The sequence below is a fragment of the Filicampus tigris genome, chromosome 7 (genome assembly GCF_054856515.1).
Source record: "Filicampus tigris isolate MCC_2025a chromosome 7, RoL_Ftig_1.0, whole genome shotgun sequence".
NCBI lineage: Eukaryota > Metazoa > Chordata > Actinopteri > Syngnathiformes > Syngnathidae > Filicampus > Filicampus tigris.
The window spans coordinates 7,695,158-7,714,735 of record NC_141223.1 but is presented as its reverse complement, the minus strand read 5'-3'; the positions used below and the strand labels follow the sequence as shown (position 1 = coordinate 7,714,735).

General features: G+C 43.1%; 1 protein-coding gene across 2 annotated transcripts in view; it reads left to right on the top strand.

The window, feature by feature from the left end:
• Positions 1 to 19,578, top strand: part of pde2a (phosphodiesterase 2A) — a 144,840-nt gene that overhangs the window by 108,827 nt on the left and 16,435 nt on the right. For both annotated transcript variants that reach the window (XM_086035626.1, XM_086035627.1), the window contains exons 3-13: positions 9,474 to 9,563; positions 10,062 to 10,150; positions 13,012 to 13,121; positions 14,621 to 14,676; positions 15,382 to 15,441; positions 15,663 to 15,819; positions 16,385 to 16,437; positions 17,559 to 17,633; positions 17,759 to 17,800; positions 18,567 to 18,635; positions 18,919 to 19,049. In XM_086035626.1, coding sequence (XP_085891752.1) covers positions 9,474 to 9,563; positions 10,062 to 10,150; positions 13,012 to 13,121; positions 14,621 to 14,676; positions 15,382 to 15,441; positions 15,663 to 15,819; positions 16,385 to 16,437; positions 17,559 to 17,633; positions 17,759 to 17,800; positions 18,567 to 18,635; positions 18,919 to 19,049 — 932 coding nt within the window. The remainder of the gene's footprint in view (positions 1 to 9,473; positions 9,564 to 10,061; positions 10,151 to 13,011; positions 13,122 to 14,620; positions 14,677 to 15,381; positions 15,442 to 15,662; positions 15,820 to 16,384; positions 16,438 to 17,558; positions 17,634 to 17,758; positions 17,801 to 18,566; positions 18,636 to 18,918; positions 19,050 to 19,578) is intronic.

The window sequence follows — 19,578 nt, the reverse complement described above, 5'->3', positions numbered from 1 at the left end:
ACATACCTTAAAGCGGAAGTCAACCTAAACATATTTTTTTTCAAGAATATGTTCCCAGCAGGCCCACTAGTTGAAACACGGCATTCTGATTAATTTTGAGTTTGTCGAATATAAGTTAAGCAGCAAAGTGCATTCGTTTTAAGACATCTCTGGGGGCGGCCATTTTGTCTTCTGTCGACTGAAATTGACATCAAAACTGCTCACAACGACCAATCACGGCTCAGATTCAGAAAACAGCCAACTAGTGGGCCTGCTGGGAAAGATATTCTTGAAAAAAAAAATGTTTGGGTTGACTTCCACTTTAATAATATTAACATTTTGAGTGTGTTGATTTTTGTGGGAAAAAAATGCACAAAATGATTTCTTGCACCTCACGTGCCAACCTTGGTTGGTCATTTTTATGCACAAGAGCCCTTTGCACTGGGGGGGGGAAATCACAGTATATGTTTATATTTTGGCTGTTCAAATGAAATATGAAAGCATGAAATATTAAGATACTGTGTAAATGGCATTTTTACTATACATCTGCTTAGGAAGTGTGTGGTCCTATGTGGCCCACCACTAGCGCTGATGAAAAAACGTTGCCCCCTCCATCATTGACGTTGCCCGTCCGTCCCTGATCTAAGCAAATGGATGCAAATCAGATAGCGGGGAAAATGTCAGCATTGTTGCTCTTGCAGCCTCTTGTTATTCGGAGTAGATTAACAGTGGTTCTTTGCAATCTGAGTCCTTGTGCCCCCCCTGCTTTGCTTTATATGATGAGCATACCCCACAGTGCCCGACGAATACAACAGTGTTCCTATTTATGTCATTTTGCTTTCACCACCTGATTGTTGACGGGATATGGAAGTTAATGAATAGCACTACCTTATTGTGATGAGCCGTCAAAGGCATATTCGTCAGGTGTATTGTGGGAATTCATCCAGGCATTTTCGACACTTCTTATCCTCATTAGGATCGGGGCTAAGATGTAGCCCATCCCTGTTGACTTTGGGTGACAGCCAATCGCAGGGCACATACAGACAAACAACCATTCACACTTACATTCACAAATATAGTCAATTTAGAGGAAACCAACACAAATTTGAACCCCAAACTTCAGGGCTGTGAAGCAGACGTGCTAACATAGTTTTATCTGTGTTATGGAATTTATACAAATAAAATGAAAGATGGAACTAAGCGAAAAGTTATCAGTGACCCCTAACTTACCTGCCAGCCAGATGAGTGTGGCAAATATCAAATGCCTGTACAAATATAACCTTACTACGGTTGCGCAGTGGGAAATCATATTGACATTACACATTATATTTTTGACTTCGTGGCGCCCACTTGTGCGCTGTGTAGACATGATTAAACTTTGCAGAGAGAGCTGTCCCCACAGATCTGCTCCAGATGTCTACCTCATTTTTCATTAACTTTGAAATGACATGATAGTGGTTCAGGGAAAAGAGTAAAGTTTTTTTTTTTTACCTATACATGATATTATCCCTCAAGTCAAAGAACAGTATCATTTTATCTCTACACCATGTGCTGACTGCTGTGTTCTCAGATTTTTGCACCTGTTGCACACTGGCTCCCCACAGATATTTTAGGCTCGGTTGCTCTTCAGGTGGGCTATGAGTGTGGCTCTTGCAGGAGAGAAGTGCGTACTTCAGGAGATGTGTATCTTGTTTAACTACAGTTGGAAGCCACTTAGAGGTGGGTGTGTTGCAGCGCACAAAATGGTTTTTAAAATTATAGAAACAGAAATAATGATAATCATCCATCCATCCATTATCGATACCGCTTATCCTCACAAGGGTTGCGGGTCGTGCTGGAGCCTATCCCAGCTGTCTTCGGGCAGTAGGCGGGGGACACCCTGAATTGGTTGCCAGCCAATCGCAGGGCACACAAAGACAAACATCCGCACTCACAATCACACCTAGAGGCAACTTAGAGAGTGCACTTACCATGCATGTTTTTGGAATGTGGGAGGAAACCGGATTATTATTATTATTATTATTATTGACATTTATTCAAGTGTCTCGGTTGAAGAGTGCATAAATTGTTCCAGTAACTGTTTGTGATACACAGTAATGCAAGAGAGAAAAGTTTTTTATAGAATGTGAAAAACACAACAGTTTGGCAGATAATTAACAGTTTTTCGGTTGTTGTTGTTTGTTTGATCAATTCACTTTCTCAAATGGAATATATAACTAATCAGAAATGATTCATTGATTTAATTATTACTAAATTAAAAATATTTCTTACTCTACATTTTGTATCATGATATATAACGTTACCGTGAAGGGATGCTTTTAATACTGTGGTATGAATTATGAGCCGTTGTGCAGCATATTTAATATTGCAGTTTAGTAAATAAACACCACTGGCCACTATATACTGTAAGGAAATATGGTAACAGGGTCCGAATGAAAGGTCTCGATACAGTATGTTCAGCCATGTGGTGTTTCACATCCATGTTGCAGGTCTTTTGACTTTTTCTTTTTTTTTTTCAGCTTTTTTTTGTTTTTTTGTTGGTCGAACAGAAACCTTTGTTTGCAGAATATTCTGTAAATTGTTTCTACTGTCCTGATTAATGGATGGTGCATGAAACATTTACAAATAATGCAGCGTGTGTATGAGGGTGGCAGTGTTGGTAGATTTGTGGGCTATAAAATCCAAATGAGAGTGATCTGTTTAGTTGTGCTCATCACAGGTGCCATCCAAAATGTCAGAGCTCTCAGAGAGATGAGAAATGCTGGTGATTAAAAAAAAAAAAAAAAAAAAAAGACAAGTAGGAGATGAGAGGAGACATGGGAGGAAAACATGGAGTGATGGCATGATGCAATTTCGTGGGAAGGAAAAGACAAAGACAACAAATGACTTCATGTGTTCGTAAGGCCTTGATTCCGTTTAACATTTATAGTTTGGGGGGTTGCACACTCACGCTGAAGCAAATTGTGAAGAACAAATGTTGATTTAAAAGATAAAATGGGGAAATAAATACAATAACGACAATACCCCATTATCATAATCATGTTTGCAGGATATCATAGTGTTGCCATGACATTTTCAATTCCGATAAAAGCTTTGTCCAAATTAATTCAAAATGAAATGGCATTGGGGAAATAATAATCTTGTTAGCATAATGAAATAATGTCTCTTTTCGCCATTTACATTTTGAAAACTGACACATCCGTTTATTCTAATATACACATGACCCTGTCCTCCATGTTACGTGTGTCACGGATCTTCTGTATCCTTTATCAAAACCGTCCGCCATCCAAACCATCTATCCTCACAAGGGTCGCGGGTGTGCTGGAGCCTATCCCAGCTGTCTATGGGCAGTAGGCGGGGCACACCCTGAACTGGTTGCCAGTCAATCGCAGGGCACACAAAGACAAACACCCAAACACACTCACAATCATACCTAGGGACAATTTAGAGAGTCGGATTCAAACCTACGACCTTTGCACTGTGAGGCGGACGCGCTAACCACTCCCGCCCCTTTATTGAAACCTCTGCATAAAATAAAGGCACGTGGTTCTTCAGGTAAAAATAGTGTAATCAAGATGGTAGTAATAGTGCCGCCGGTTCTCCCAGGATCAAGCACCTTTACAATGACTTCAAAACCAATTTTAGCGCTCAACGCTAATAACACATGTGAAGTATAGCTCTCACCAATTTAGAGAGAGTTAAATGACGACTATTTCATCTACATTTCAAAGTACTCTCGGCAGACTGCAGCTCCTACGAACCAAACGGTACACAGCATTGGTGGGTTGGGGTTGGCTGGCAACAGAAAGTGTTGCTCGTGGCAACAAAAGCAGGGTAAACGTGCTAGCTCAGCTAAAGGCTAGCAAGCCATTGATAACATCACTCTTCTTAGCCAATGTTCGCTCACTGGACTCGCAAATGGACTTATTTCGCCTGAGGTTGGGTGGTACCAGTGGGATGAGGAACTGTTCGGTGCTTTGATGGCATTTGACGTAAACGTGGCTAAATGACAACTTGCCGCTCTCAACCGTCGAGATTGATGGTCTACGACAGTTTTGAGCGGACCATGATTCCTATTTGTGGAAGAAACGCAGGGGTGTACTATGTATTTACATCAACAAAGGTTAGTGGTCTTATACGGAGCCATTGCTGCGAGGAAATAAGAGCATTTGACCATTAGACGCCAGCCAATACTTGTCTCACAGGCTGTTGATGTCATCTGTGTTTACATAGCTTCAGGAGCTCATGCTAATACTAACGCTATCAAGGCGCTGCGGGTGTTCCATTACACTATTAGCTCCCCACAGTACAAGCTGTGTGGTCGCAGGTTATTATAACCGTGTAAAATTCATGGACACTCTACTGAGTGTTCACCAGTATGTCATATCCTGCTAAAAATAAACATCATAGAATAGTTTGGTTTTGTTGTGTTTTTGTTCACCAGCAAGACCAGCAGCAAAAGCAAAATAAATTACCTAAGATTCAAACAAACAAACTTTCGGTCCTGGGGCCCTGTCAAGAGCTGGTGATAGCTGGAGACCAGCTGGAGTCTTGCTGGTTCCACCAGCTAACTGCAGGGCAACAACAGCAAGTGTTGCTGGGCGGCTTTGGCTCAGTTGGTTGAGCGGGTTGGCCAGTGACCGAAGGTTTGGATGTTTGAATCTTGGCTGCTTTTGTTGTTCTTTTGCTGCTGGTACGCTTGTGACAGCAGCAAGATCGGCATGATGCTGTCGTCCTGCTAGTAGCTGGTGAAACCAGCAAGACCAGCACGAAAACACAAAATCATCTGGTCTATACTGTTTTTTTTAGCAGGGACCATACCAACACAGGGGAATAACATGCTGGATTGTGTGTTCACGAACATACGCGGGGCATACACGGCCCTCCTCGAGCCCCACCTCGGCTTTTACGACCACATCTCTAAACTGGTGGCCCCAGCCTATAAACTGATGGGGAAACGATCCAGTCCCACAGTCCGGGGAGTCAAGATGTGGCCCGATGATGGTTCCTCTATGCTTCAAGAATGTTTTCAGTGCACAAACTGGCAAATATTCAGTGAAGCAGCTACTCGGGAATCGCAAGCGGACCTGGAGTAATACGCTTCATCCCTCCTGTGTTTCATCTCAAAATGTGCTAATGATGTCTCCATCACTAAGGCCACCACTATCTACCCGAACAAGAGATAAGAGCACTTCTGAAGGCTAGGGTGAAGGCTCGGCCTTCAGCTCACACAAAAGCGTCAATACGCAGGGCAGTAAGAAGAGAGCAGGCTGCGGCCATCAGGAGGGCTAAATACTATGCTCAAAAAATCTAGGACCACTTCATCTCCAATGGCCTTCAGAGCATGCGGAAAGGCATTAAGTGCATCACAAACTACACCATCAAGGATGCGCAATGCTCAAAACATCTCTCTGTGCCAGACGCATTCAACCAGTTCTTCTCCCGTTCTAAGGACAGCAACACCCCCTACGTCAGACTCTCATCACTACCTGATGATATGCAACTGACAAAGACCCTGACGATACCCCAGGGAGCGTGCTGAGGGACTATGGCCACCAGCTGACCGAGGTACCAATATACATTTTCAACACCTGGCTCCCAACTAGCATCTGTCCCAACCTGCCTAAAGACTGCCTCCATCATCTCCATACCCATGACCTCCACAGTGACAGGTCTGAATGACTTATCGGCCAGTAGCTCTCATTCGGATAGACAAGCTGATCATGGCTGCGGATCAAAAACTCCATCGACGTCACTGTGGATCCTCACCGGTGTTCCTAACAGCTCCACTAATGATGCCATGTCATCAGTGGCACACACAGCCCTCATCCACTTGGAAAGCAGAAACTCCCACGTCCACCCGCTCTTCCTGGATTTCTTCTCCGCCTTCAGCACCATCGTCTCACAGGACCCGGTGCAAAAGCTGAGCATTCTTGGGCTGAGTCCAACTGGGGAATTGGGTCCCTGGGCTCCCTGACCAACAGACAACAGATTGTCAAGATCCACAACACTGTCTCCTCCTCCATCACCCTTAACATTGGCTTCTCCCAGGGCGGTGTGCTGAGCCCCCTCCCGTTTCACACAACATACGACTGCTCTGCAAAATTACCAAGGTGTCTTATACTGAAGTTTGTGGACAACGATGAGTCCGAGTACAGACAGGAGGTAAAACGTCTGGTGGAATGGTGCAAAGGTAATCTTTGCATCAATGTGAAAAAGACCAAGGGGATGGTGATGGACTTCGGGAAGGACAGACGCCCCCCTCGCCCCTCTGCACATTGGCGGAGCAGCAGTGGAAGTGATATTCCGCTACAAGCACCTCGGGATCCACCTTTCCGAGAACTTCACCTCGAGCCTGTCTGCTGAAAAGGCTCGCCAAAGTCTCCACTTACTTCGGAAGCCGTGACATGCCCGACTGGGGAGCTGTGTCTTGAAGAGCTTCTACACATGTGCGGCGCAGAGCCTCGTCCGCACCAGCATCAGATGGCGGCACAGGAAGTGCGCGGCTGCGGAAAGGAAGTCTCTCGAAAGGATGGTAAAGACTCCTGAGAAGATTATGGGGAACAGTTTCCCCACAACCACAGACATGGTCACTAGCAGATGCAGAAAGAGGGCTCGCTGCATCATCAAGAACCCAACACACCCCATGCACGCCCTCTTCCATCCCCTGCCCTCAGGCTGGAGGTTACCGCGCATCTGGAGCAGTAACACCAGGGTGAGGAGCCTCTTCTTTCCGCAAGCTGTTACTGTTAAACTCAAACAATACTCTGTAGCCCTGACATCAGTACCCCTCACTTCCTATGGCTATTCGTCACCACAGGACAAATCCTTTATTCTCAAACGCTATTTTTTTTTTTTTGTTAAGTACAAAATGACCTTGTAAATCCCACGTGCAATTCAAGGCTCTTGAATTTTCAATCTGCTGCATCCACTCCTTTGCAGCATTGCGTCTTTCACACATTTAAACCGTGAATAAGCATCCCCATTATCGCTATAGCCTGTATTCATTTTGTCCTATTTGTTCTTTTCTTTTTATTTGCACAAGTCTTGGGCTATTTTCTGCCAAATCATGTGAAAATGGGTCATGGTATGACATTAAATTTCCTTGAATCCTGGAAAATGAAACGCTCTGATTCCTTTATGTGACAGACAAAAAATAGTGTGTATCTGATGGAGGCGTGAGAAGCAGATTGAAGCAGCATCGACGCAAGAGATGTGTTGGGGATTATTGTGAGGAATGATGACTGTGGAAGGTCAAAAGCCAGACTTTTGACATTTATCAAGGCACACCTCCGCTGATAGTGTGCGCGCGCTCACATAGACACACACGGTGACGGATAATTGTGGGCGGCGGCTGAGTTTCTCCCCGTTCCCAATCAAACATTACTTGGGACGATTTCCGCAAGCATTTCAAACTCTTGACGATGCAACGCACTCCGCCTGAAGGCGATTCTCTCCGGCTGGCCCAGGCCCAACTTCATTACTACGGCACCCTGGCCGACTGATTGAATGATCAAAGCGAATCACGTTTAATCGTACGTAAAAAGCACCAGTGAGTGCTCAAGCGTGACTAGACTCTCCCCTCGACTCCCATTTTTTTTTTGCCCGGCTCGTATCCTTCACACTTTGACCCGCCCCACCGAGCAGACGCCACTCCCCCATCCCCACACACACGCACACACCCACACACGCAAATGCCCCTGTCCTTCCTGTTTATTCAGAATTCTGAGCCTGAGTTAGTGGCAGACAAGAAGATAGAATAGGCTGGGGGGGAGGAATTAGTTTTTAAAGTTGGACATCCTTGGTAGAGGCCTCGCAGGCATTCCGGAGAGAAAGGACAAGCTGAATATGATCTAGCAATATTTTCAACTTGATGCTCATCTTTCCTATTTATATTCACCGTCATGAAAGCAGCTGTGTCTTAAGCATCTTAGATTTCTTACACTATTTCCCAATGCTTTTATCACATTTTGATGTCCCGCTAAGATGCCCACAGACTAAAATGTTGTAATAATGCAGCATGGTAACTGGAAGGGATAAAAGTAAATGGCACCAAGTGTGTAAATAAATATCCCTGTGGTCGGAATACGCAACATCTGAATTGTAGTTCTGACCTGCGCTTTTTGCTAAAGTTAGTGGAGGGGGATGCAAAACTTCTCAAGGCGCAGTTGAAACATGTGTTCCGACTTCATTTGCCTTGAAGAAGCTGACTTGAAACAAACTTCAAAGGCAGCCATCTCCTCTAAAATTGTTTCATGGCTACAAACTACTGCACAACAGTTTGCAGGCCAAGGATCAGCACCAAACCTCTTTTATTAACTCAATCACCGCCATTGACGAATTTATTTGTCTTTTCACAGTCTAGCCATTCAATCCCGGAAAACTATTTAGATTTTTTTTAAGTGATTTCAAACCTTAGGGTAAAAGAGGGTCTGAAAATGTCTGGCAGTGAATGAGTTCCACTCTTTGCTCAGAAATGGAAGAAATAGGAAAGTGGGGCGGGGTTATTCTTTTGATAAATAGGGGAAAAGAAAGGTCAGAATGCTTACATTTTATCAGTCTCCACACCAAAATGTAATAGAGTGGTTTTCTCAGCCTCCACAATGTTTCATTTGTTAGTTTAATATTGAAATGTGCTAGTTAACCAACAAATGGATGAACAGCACTGGAAAATTCCACGATTAGTTTTGTTCTGTTCAATAAATGTCCACTACTATGCGGTACGGTTTAGCGAATGCATTTTCTTGCATTTACGTCGTAAAAGGACATGAATGTAGTAGCCCAAAGAGAACAGAGAGCTGATGTGATGACTGCAATGGTCCACTTTAAAATGCTTGCCGAGGGTGCTGCCAAGCACTGCTGTCTGTTAACCGGTGGCCAGAACGTTGTCCGCCTCCTTGTGTGTTTAAATCAACGAGTGGGATGGGAAGAAATCAAAAAGCGGCAGCCGCATTCCTGTGGTTAAGCTGACTGAACTGTACCGCCTGGTGGAAATGTGGCTTTAAGTGTGAAATCTCAAATCCAAACTTGTCCGACAAGTACACTCTCTTCAGATTACCACGAATGCGTAGTGCATCAAGTCAAATGTATTGTTGTTGTTATTTTTTATGTTGTCGTTTATAGGGCCAATATATTTGTTTGCTGGGCCCTCTTCACACCGTCAGTTTATGAATAATGAGCTTTTTTCTTGCCTAAGAAATGCTGCAAATGAATTGGCACACATTAGCTTTTCACAGTGCATGAATCAAATTCATCACATGTCCAGGAGAGCAAGACTAATCCTCGTAAGCGTTTCCGTTAAAGTGCCTCCAGTGTCTCACTGTTTGAATGTTGCTTAGAGAGTTCCGCAGCTCGTTAAGGGGCTTGTGACATAAAACTCGGACGTAACACAAGATGAGAGAACTTCGACTCAGGGCTCCGACTTGAAGATCAAATGTTTATTTGAAATGAGCAGCCAAACAGAAACAAGGTCATATGTTTGTCCCCTTCCACAGGATGCTCTGCTGCAGCTGGCAGCCATTGTGGATGTGCGCTCGCTACGAGTGGCCCTTCGAGACGGTGTGCAGGCGCTGTTACCCCACACGGTATAAACACACACACACACACACATACTTTTACAGTATTCTCTGAGTGGCGAAGTTAATGCCCCTGCACATATAAGAACAGAGATATGCATTACAGTGAATCTCCTTTTAGAACAGGGTATATGTTCCATACCCACCCACAATGGGTAATAAAATCAAATAAAACCATACAAAAAAACCTTTTATATGGTTTTACCCCTCCCACAGGCTTAAAGACACAATTAAAGGAGAAATCAACCAAAACATATATATTTTTAAGAATATGTTCTATGCAGTTGAAACAGCATTCTGGTTAATATTGTGTTTGTACCATATAAGTTACGCAACAAAATCCACCCGTTTTTAGCCGTCTCTGGGGGCGGCCATTTTGTCACTCTAAATTCAGACTTGCCTGTATCTGTAAAGACCCTTAAAAAGATATTGCTTAAAACTCTGTGATACCGCAAAAATAAACCGTAACATAGCAATGTGTACGTGTGTGCGTGTATTTCATTCTAGGACTGTGTATGTGTGTACACACTGGAGGGAAACTCAAGGCTGCTGTCGGACGACCCGCCACATGAGCTGCCGCACGAGGGCAAGATCAGGTGCGTGTTGTTTTTGCGCGCCGCAGATGTTTGCTTTGAGTGACCGACTGCTGTGCGCTGATTTGCTGCGGCTTTGTCAAGGGGGGTGGTGCCCTGAGAGGCATTGCAATTCGGGAGGGAAGAGGGATGATTATGAGCTTGCTCAGCGCTCAATCACGTCACACGCTGGCCTCTCTTCATACCGCTCGGTCTGCCATGGCAACCTCTGCGGTTACACCTTCCTCTTTTCCCTCAGAGCAACCAAGTCCCCTCCAAGGAGCCCGTCAATCACTTAGCTTTCAGACGTGCTCATTTCACCCCCAAAAGTTGTGATTTGCCATTGAGCTTAATAGCCGTTGTATTAAATAAACGTTGTGCTGTTGGAAATGCATATTGGTCAAGCAATGTGTCCAAATCACGTACTGTATATCCAGTGGGAGAAAAATACACACAATGTAAGAGGCTTATTTGGTTGGTCCGAATCAGTCTTGTATGTGTGCAAATGTTTGGCCACTGATAATAAGACCTCAGAGTTTCGTTATTCTGCTACATTTTCTTGATGACCGAGTGACTCTGATGGCACACCGAATGCACTTCATAGTGATATTGACCCTTATTTATCTGTCCACTCTGCTGTCCCATACTTGATGCTCCACTTCCTCATCTTCAGCGGCTGGAACTCTGCAGGGCTAGTGGAGGTGACTGGATACTCGAGTTCCAAAAGAAGGCCAGCTATGTCGTCTAAAGTGCTCTCTTGAAGCTGTGTGCTACTACCATGGCTTCCTATGCGGCGCTTGCGAAAACCCAACAATACATTACTGATGAAACTGTCTATACAATATATATATATATATATATATATATATATATATATATATCAGAGTTAAAGCATTAACTATCAAGATTAATTAATCTTATAACGCATTAAAACAAATGAACTCCGTTAACTCGGTTTTATTTACTTGCAGTAGCAGCTGACCTCTGCTCACTTTGTAGCCAAACTTAGAGGAGAGTCACTGTCGCAAAGAGGGACTTTTACCTAGTTTTGCTTTAAAAAGTTGCTTGACGGCTCATTGGAGAAAATCCAAAATAATTTGCGCACTTGGCAAAAGTATCAAATCACAATCATAATAATGATACGTCTTTGGTATATTGTTCAACTGTTGTATTTTACAGGAAAAGAATCGTATTCAAGGATCAAATAAAGCTATAAGGACAGTATTTCAATAAAAATATACTTTGATTTTTTTTTTTTTCCACATTAATTCAAAGATTTTACTCGGTTCCGAGCTTTGTAAAAAAACGCAGTTGAAAAATACAGTTGATCGCGATCAATTCTGGAAAATGTTGCGATTGATTCGTCACCAAATTGTTATCACTTGACAGCATGAAATATATCTCTTTGCTTCACTAAGCTCTGACCATCTGCTTTAAGATCAATAACAATCTGCACAGAATGTGCTCGAGCTACATAACGATTCAGATTAGTATCAACTGAGTCAGATGTTGATGCACATTAACGCACCCTCGGTGCGCGCTTATGTGCGTTTCACTGATGGCTGCGCAGTTATGCCTAATGAAGCTCACAATGTACATTTAGGAAGGATTCAATGACATTAGAGCCACCCTGATGTGGATAATGATGACATGATGAAGTCCTCACTCCCACATACACACAGGTGCATTTCCACTCATCTTACGGCGTAATACATCAGCTGCATCGCAAATGGCGTCCTTATACACGCTGTGTATTTAAATGACACTCATGCCGCGTGCGCGGCCCAGCTTTGACTGCCACCTCAATGTTTTTTACCGTGTGGTAAACAATGTACTTTTTACTGTCTCATCCCATTAATTGCCACGTGCCGACCAAATTATAGTGGTGCTCTCTGGTGTGTCTCTGCTGACCACCCATGGAAACTACTGCATTTGTTGTTGTTGTTTTTTTTTCCCTCCCCTGTGTAAATTTGCTCAATGATTGTACAGTAAAGCAAATGGGCGACACATAAAGGTTAGTCCCCTTTGGCACCTTTGTAAGCTGCGACAATAATGCTTTTTTTTGTCTGAAACGCACCATTTCTTAGTGAGCCGTCACTGCAGCATACACATATGACCGCGAGGCTAGGGGTGGAATTGAGCTGCTTCGAGCATGTAATGGTTGTTTTGTGCCGTGTGTGAGTCACCGCTGGAGAGTTCGGGACATTATCGAATGAAGAACAGAGATGAGGAGTTCACCTGTGTGCATGGGTGAAATTACTTTTTAAAAATTTTTTTTTTTTTATTACTCATTTCCATATTCACGATTGAAGCACAAAATGTTCCAACAATAGATTAGCGCTTCATGTTTAATGTTTGTCAGAATGGTCCAGTTTTGCCTGAGAATGTAAAGACTACATAAATTGCGAAAACGTTTGTCTCTATCCGATACAAGCATTTGGAATGTCCTGATTCGTGGACCAAGAAACGGGCACCAAGTAGGTAGCTTGAGGAAAACAGCTGTGACAAATCCTCGAGGTTGTTTGATGGATCTTGATGTAAATGCCTCGAAATAAAAGCTGTGAGGTTGAGCTCGTCTCATCTTTTGATGTCAAACCGAAAATCTTTTTTGTTTGTAGCAAAAATAAGGGAATTGGCGGCATGGCTCCAATTTGCACTTCTTGAAGGGAGTGTACTGTTATTTCCCGGTAGACACACAATTCCATCAATCCCGCGTCATTTCACAATGGGGTCTTCAGAGCTTTTTGTCCTACTCTCACGCAGGCACTTTCAATTTGCTCCGGGTGTCCTTTGTCGAGCTTCAGCTCGCTGTTTTTCCACGAAGTCCGGCGAATTAACTGCATTTGTCGAACCTAAATCAAACACGCGTTCTCTTCTCTCAACAGGAGTGTTGTTGATCAGCTGAAACGATGTCAGTGTGCCGGCTTTCCCTCATCGGAACTGCCAGAAAAATACAGAATCTGTCTTGCAGCCCCACTAAAGCCACACCAAAGAGGTATGTATAGATACATACAGTGCTTCACATATGATCTTAACTCATTCACTGCCATTGACGAATTTACTTGTCTTTTCACAGTGAAGCCATTCAATCCCAGGAACTTATTTATATATATTTTTTTCAAAATTTTTCAAACATTAGGGTAAAAGGGGCTCTGAAAATGTCTGGCAGTGAATGAGTTAATAGGGATGTCACAATATCCCAAATTGTCACGATTAGGGATGTTCCGATTTATGACACCGATACCGATCATGCATGAGTGAGATCGGCCGATACCGATTCCGATCACATGGAATATCTGTATATTTTTTCATTTATTTATTTATTTATTTATTTATGGTGACTGCTATTATGCAATATTATCTGAAAAAAAAAAAACCAGCCGTATTATTTCCGTAATTTTGACAAAAATCTATATATATTTTCAAAAGCATGAAGGAATACAAAATCGTAGCTGGCACAATACAACAATTACTCAGTCACAAAGATCATTGAAAAAACAGCTTTTAGTAACACAGTTTTTAACAGATCAAAAGAATCAGCAGTCTCAAAATACTTATGCAAAGAGTCAAATAAATAACATGCCACCTAAACATTGCACGGTTCAGAATATAATCAAAGTAGAAAAAAATAGTCACATGCAGGCTTCACTCGAATAAACTATTCAATGAGTTCCTCAATTGAAACGACGCAGGAACTTCTTGTCTCGTGCATAGACAAACTATCTTGCGCATTTGTCAATGAGAAAAAAGTAACGCATCATGCATAACACATTTTGGAATACATATGCCTCGTTCCAACATCTTGATGCGAGTGTGTAAGGATGTGTGTACTCCTTTCCGTGTAAGTATGTGGGAGGATAAAATACATGTTTAAACAAAAGGTGAGGGGGGTTGGCAAACTGCATGGAAAATAATGCATAGACTCTCTTTGAATTGCAATCAAATAAACAAGGCATTTCTGTGTGTTCTAAAGCGGACATGAAGTGGAGATTCATTTTTTTTTCATGTGATTAGATGGTAAGGAACGGAAAGAAGAACCAAAAATGCATTGAAGCATTCAATGAATTGATAAATAACATGTTTAAGTGAGGATAAGCAAAAGACAGAAAATGGCTGAATGGATGGACGGACACGTTTAGTCAAAAGATGATGTGGTTATTTTTCCCACGTGTCCAGAAAGTTGCACCTTCATGAATATTTCTTTTTCTTGTCATCATATGCTGCCGCTGCTGCTTTTTCTGCAATGACGATAATAACGTGTTGTGCAAGGCCGTTTATTGTGTCCTTGTCGAATTCATATTCCATGTTCCATTCACACATTTCTGTTAGGAACAACAACTGAGAAACAAATTGGATACAAAATAAAACTGATTTAGAGTGAGGCAAGGACATGGAGGGGAAATGAAAGGGTGCTTAAAGGAGTGAATTTAAATGAGTGCCTTAACATATATACTGGCTCTCCTGCCTTCTTTCCTTGCTTCCTCTCTCTTTCAGCTGTTGTTATTCCTATCCTGGACCAGGAGCGGGCCAAGGCCATTGCTGTCTTACTGGTCAGTCCTCCCTGTCACTAATCTGCACACAGTATGGTGAATGCAGACTGAGGGTCTTAAAGGGGAAACGTATGTGGGCATCATTTTACGGCAAACTTTTCTACATCTCATGTGACAATGCACTTAAAGTGGGAATCAACCCAAACGTATTTTTTTCAAGAATATGTTCTATGTAAGCCCACTAGTTGAAAAAAGGCATTCTGATGAATATTGCGTTTGTGGAATATGAGTTAAGATTTAAAATCCACCCGTTTTTAACCATCTCTGGGGGCGGCCATTTTGTCACTTCTGTCGACTGAAAATGACATCACCAACTGCTCAGGGCTCAGGAAACGACCAATCACAGCTGACCGGTCGAGGTCTGAAGCTGAGCCGTGATTGGTCGTTACCTGAGCCCTGAGCGGTTGTGATGTCATTTTCAGTCGACAGAAGTGACAAAATGGCCGCCCCCAGAGATGGCTAAAAAGGGGTGAATTTTGCTGCTTAACTCATATTCCACAAACACAATATTAATCAGAATGCTGCGTTTCAACTAGTTGGCCTGCTGGGAACATATTCTTGAAAAAAATGTGTTTGGGTTGATTTCCGCTTGCAGTGCGTTATCACACGAGATGTAGAAAAGTTTGCCGTAAAATGATGTCCACATAGACAGCAGATGGGACTGGATGTTGTTCGTTTCTTATACTGTACGTGTGTGTGTTGCAGGTGGGCTGTGGTGCTCTCTCTGATCAGGATGAAGTGCATCTTAGCATGCTGGAAAAACATGTACGTTGACCTTAACAGCATTAGCTCTTGTTTTGACCTTACTTATCCAAGATGCACATTCTGCATTTAACCTTGCGCGTACTTTATAAACCCATGAAGCAGTTTTCCATCTCATCAGAAAGTTAATATCGCTCACATCGATCCTTGAGCGACCTTTTGATATCGGTGTGTTAAGCGTGCGCTCATCTGTGTTTTATTTTTATTTTTTTCCCCCATCGCAGGCCTCGGTGGCATGCGTCCGCGTCCATCTTGTTCAGGCGGTCTACCAGAGACCCCCGCTCAGCCCCTCCCCCATCCAGTCGCACAACGCACTGCTGCACCTGGATGTCTCAGACCAGGACTACAGCGAGTTGGACCGCAACATCCTCCAACTTTGTGGTACGTAATCACACGCGCACGTAGCGAGGCGGCCAATGCTAATAGAGTAGGACGCGCTGATGAAGAGATCTCCGAATTTAGATTGACTCGTCGGCGTTGGGAATGTGTGGCAGCTAGGGTGAAAGCGGACGGCTTTGCTAAGACAATGTTCCGAACCGCATGCGTAACGCAACTCGAGAATGCTGCCCCCCGGAGACACGGGCACGCATAAGCTTTATTTACTCGTCTCTAATTGTCAACAAATGAAAATTGCCTTGGGGTCTCTCAGCCTCTGCCCGTCCGTGCCTGCATTTTGTCTCGCTGCCTCTCTGTCAAAGCTTCGCTTCCTCCTTCCTTGCAGTCTTCACTTGTCTTGTCTTCATTATTCCGGGATCTGTTTGCTGGTTCGCGTTCACCGCTCCCTGACCTCTCTGTCACAAAGCATCTCTCCGGGGATTGCTTTCTGTCCAATGGCGTACATGTTCTGCATTCCTGCCTCGGACTTTCGGCCTTTTTTTTTTTTTTTTTTGCCCTTGCTCCTCTCTGTTTTGCAGTCATCACTCTCCCTCTCTGCCCTGTCTTTTAGGTGAGCTTTATGACCTTGATGCAGCGTCCCTCCAGCTCAAAGTCATCAATTATGTAAGTGCTTGACATCAGTCGTGGCACTCCCACATGCGTGCACACCATACCTGCCAAAACATGAGAAAGTTGTCTGCTTCCTATCTGCACCGCAATTTGTCACGAGAACACTTCTGATGTTGTCTTCAAACTGCTGATCACATCCAGGCCGTCATGTGCGCTGTCGTGAAACAAGGAGAAACAGAGAAACGTGATTGATTGGTGGGCTGAAAGCTGACCAGAAACTTGGACTTTAAAGGGTTTGAAGTCACAAGACCGGAATCGGAAGAATACACCCAGATTTGGTTGACCTGGTTAGTTTTATTGTATACATAAAAAAAAAAAAATAGGCAAGAGGTCACCATGAAGCGTATAGAGAAGAATTAGCAGAAAATTGTTGCTTCCGAAGAATGATCTATTTTGTGGGCGGAGCTCGAGGTTGTTCTCATTGGATTGAAGTATTTGGGAAAATGGGGTGAAGGGCCTTCTTATTTGCGCGGACATGTTTGTACAACGGTGTGTTAATGGGGTGGGGGGGGGGATGAGTGTGTTGAATGTGGCTGGCATTTAATCTTGTCCTGCAGCCAGCTCTGTGGATTACAGAAGTGTGAAGAAGCGCCGCTATTATGATACCGAAGTGTGTGGGCGGAGGCGCGCGCATACAGTATGTGCTCTGATGTACACGTGTACCCAAAATACCATCTGCATCTAATAGGACCAAATACCTTTGGAATACGGGTGCTTACTCCAAATGATTACGAGCCGCGAACCAGCAACCTGGTACTGTAAATGGCCACAGCACAAAATCAAAGGTTTCGACATAACAACGCGACTGCTGAGTTATTTTTTACTGACACTGCCTTGATGTGTCATAATTGCGTCATACTAAGTGCTGTTAAATTAACAGCTCTGGTCCAGCGCGATTATCTTTATAAAGGCAGAGTCTCCTGTAAGTAGATCATGAAGAGCTCAATTCTATTCACCACCATCTACAGCTAATCAAATGACCATTGGAGTAAGAGGAAATTCAGTCATGCAGACATGCATTGAACCAGATCATGTTTGGTGTTTTGTAGGTTTTCCAAACACATTGCCTTGTGAGTCCATATCAATATTTCCCATGTGTGTTTGTGTCCGCGTAGCTGCAGCAGCAGACTCGGTCGCAGTGTTGTTGTCTGCTGTTAGTGTCCGAGGACAACCACCAGCTTTTCTGCCAGGTACATTCAGAGAAGTAATATGCAATGTCAAGCAGCTGACTGCTTGCGGTTAAGTTGAAATAATGATCGATGACTATTAAAGTGCTGTCATATGCTGTGACCGCATACTTTTTTTTGACCTTTAGGTAGTTGGAGACAAAGTTCTGGAGGAGGAGATCAGTTTCCCGGTGAGGCCAGCAATCATGTTTGTTAGTTACAGAAGATATTACATGAATGAAATTCACTCTGAAGTTGCACATGAGTGCCGAAGATGCAATTTATTGTGAATTATAGTGCTACTTCAGAAGTCAACCCAAACATTTTTTTTTTTCAAGAATATGTTCTATGCAGGCCCACTAGTTGAAACTAGGCAATATGATTAATATGAAATAGGAGTTAAGCAGCAAAATCCACCCGTTTTTAGCCATCTCTGTGGGCGGCCATTTTGTCACTTCTGTCGACTGAAGATGACATCACAGTTGCTCAGGTAACGACCAATCACGGCTCACCTGTTTTCTGAAACTGAGCAATGATTGGTCCTTATCTGAGCGCCGAGGGTCCGTGATGTCATTTTCAGTCGACAGAAGTGACAAAATGGCCGCCCCCGGTCATGGCTAAAAAATGGGTTGATTTTGTCGCTTAACTCATATTTCATATTAATCATATTGTCTTGTTTTAACTAGCGAGCCTGCATAGAACATATTCTATGTTAGGGTTGACTTTTCCGCTTTAATGCATAATAGTACAGAAAGTACCTTGGATAATGACTTGTTTTGTTCTTCTTTTGATCAATGAAAATGCTGCAAAGCGCGATGTAAAAACAGGTTGAGTTTGGTGCCCAACCACTTTGGTGCAATATCGACAACACACCATTTCTTCAGACTTTATGCCAAAGTATCAAACTGAATATCTCTCACCTTTCGCACTACTGATCATTTTCCCCCCTGCGTACAGCTGATGTTTGGACGTTTTGGTCAAGTTGTCGAGAAGAAGAAGTCAATTACTCTTCAAGACATCAGCGCCGTAAGGAAAATAATCTCTTTCCAACAGTGAAAAAAAAAAAAAAATGTGGTCGCACATGATTAAAAAGTGGTCAACTGATGCCAATTTGCACTCTTTTTTTTTTTTTGCTTCGATAATATTCAAATGATATATGGAACACATTTTAATCATGCGCAGCAATGTACCTGTCCGAATAAGTGAATGCATTTTTTTTGGGGGGGGGGAGTGAACTGTCTTGTCTGTCTATCACTCAGTTTCCATGTTTATTCTGTGTGGACACTGATCAAATCTCCCTGCCTGTCAGGAGGAGCGCAGGCAGCTGTGCAGTATGTTGGCCTGTGAGATCTCCTCCATGCTGTGTGTCCCAGTTGTGAGCAGGGCGACGGGCCAAGTGGTGGCTCTGGCATGCGCCTTCAACAAGCAGGGTGGACAGAGGTATGTTTGTGACAGACTCCAAATTTTCACGACCGATAATTACTCTGCCAGTCATTCTTATGGATTTCAATTGTTGCGTTCTCGGGAATATATTGCATTTGACAGCGGCTTACGCGCTTTCTGGATCATTTGCAGAATCTTTCCGTGGCGTTTAATTCATTCACTGCCAGTGATGTATTTATTTGTCTTTCCGCAGTCCAGCCATTCAATCCCAGCAATTTATTTATATTTTTTTCAAAAAAATGTCAAACGTTAGGCAGTGGATGAGTTAATAAGGGAGTAAAGTTGGGTAAAGGCTGCATCCAGAGATGGCTAAAAACGGGTGGATTTTGCTTCTTAACTTATGCTCCACAAATGCAATATTAATCAGTATGCTGTGTTTAGATTAGTGGAACCGCATCAAACATATTATTGTAAAGAATATTTTGGGCTTGACTCGCTCTTTAAAGCGGAAGTCAACCCAAACATTTTTTTTCAAGAATATGTTGTATGCGGATATAATACGTGTTAATCCACTCGTTTTTAACCA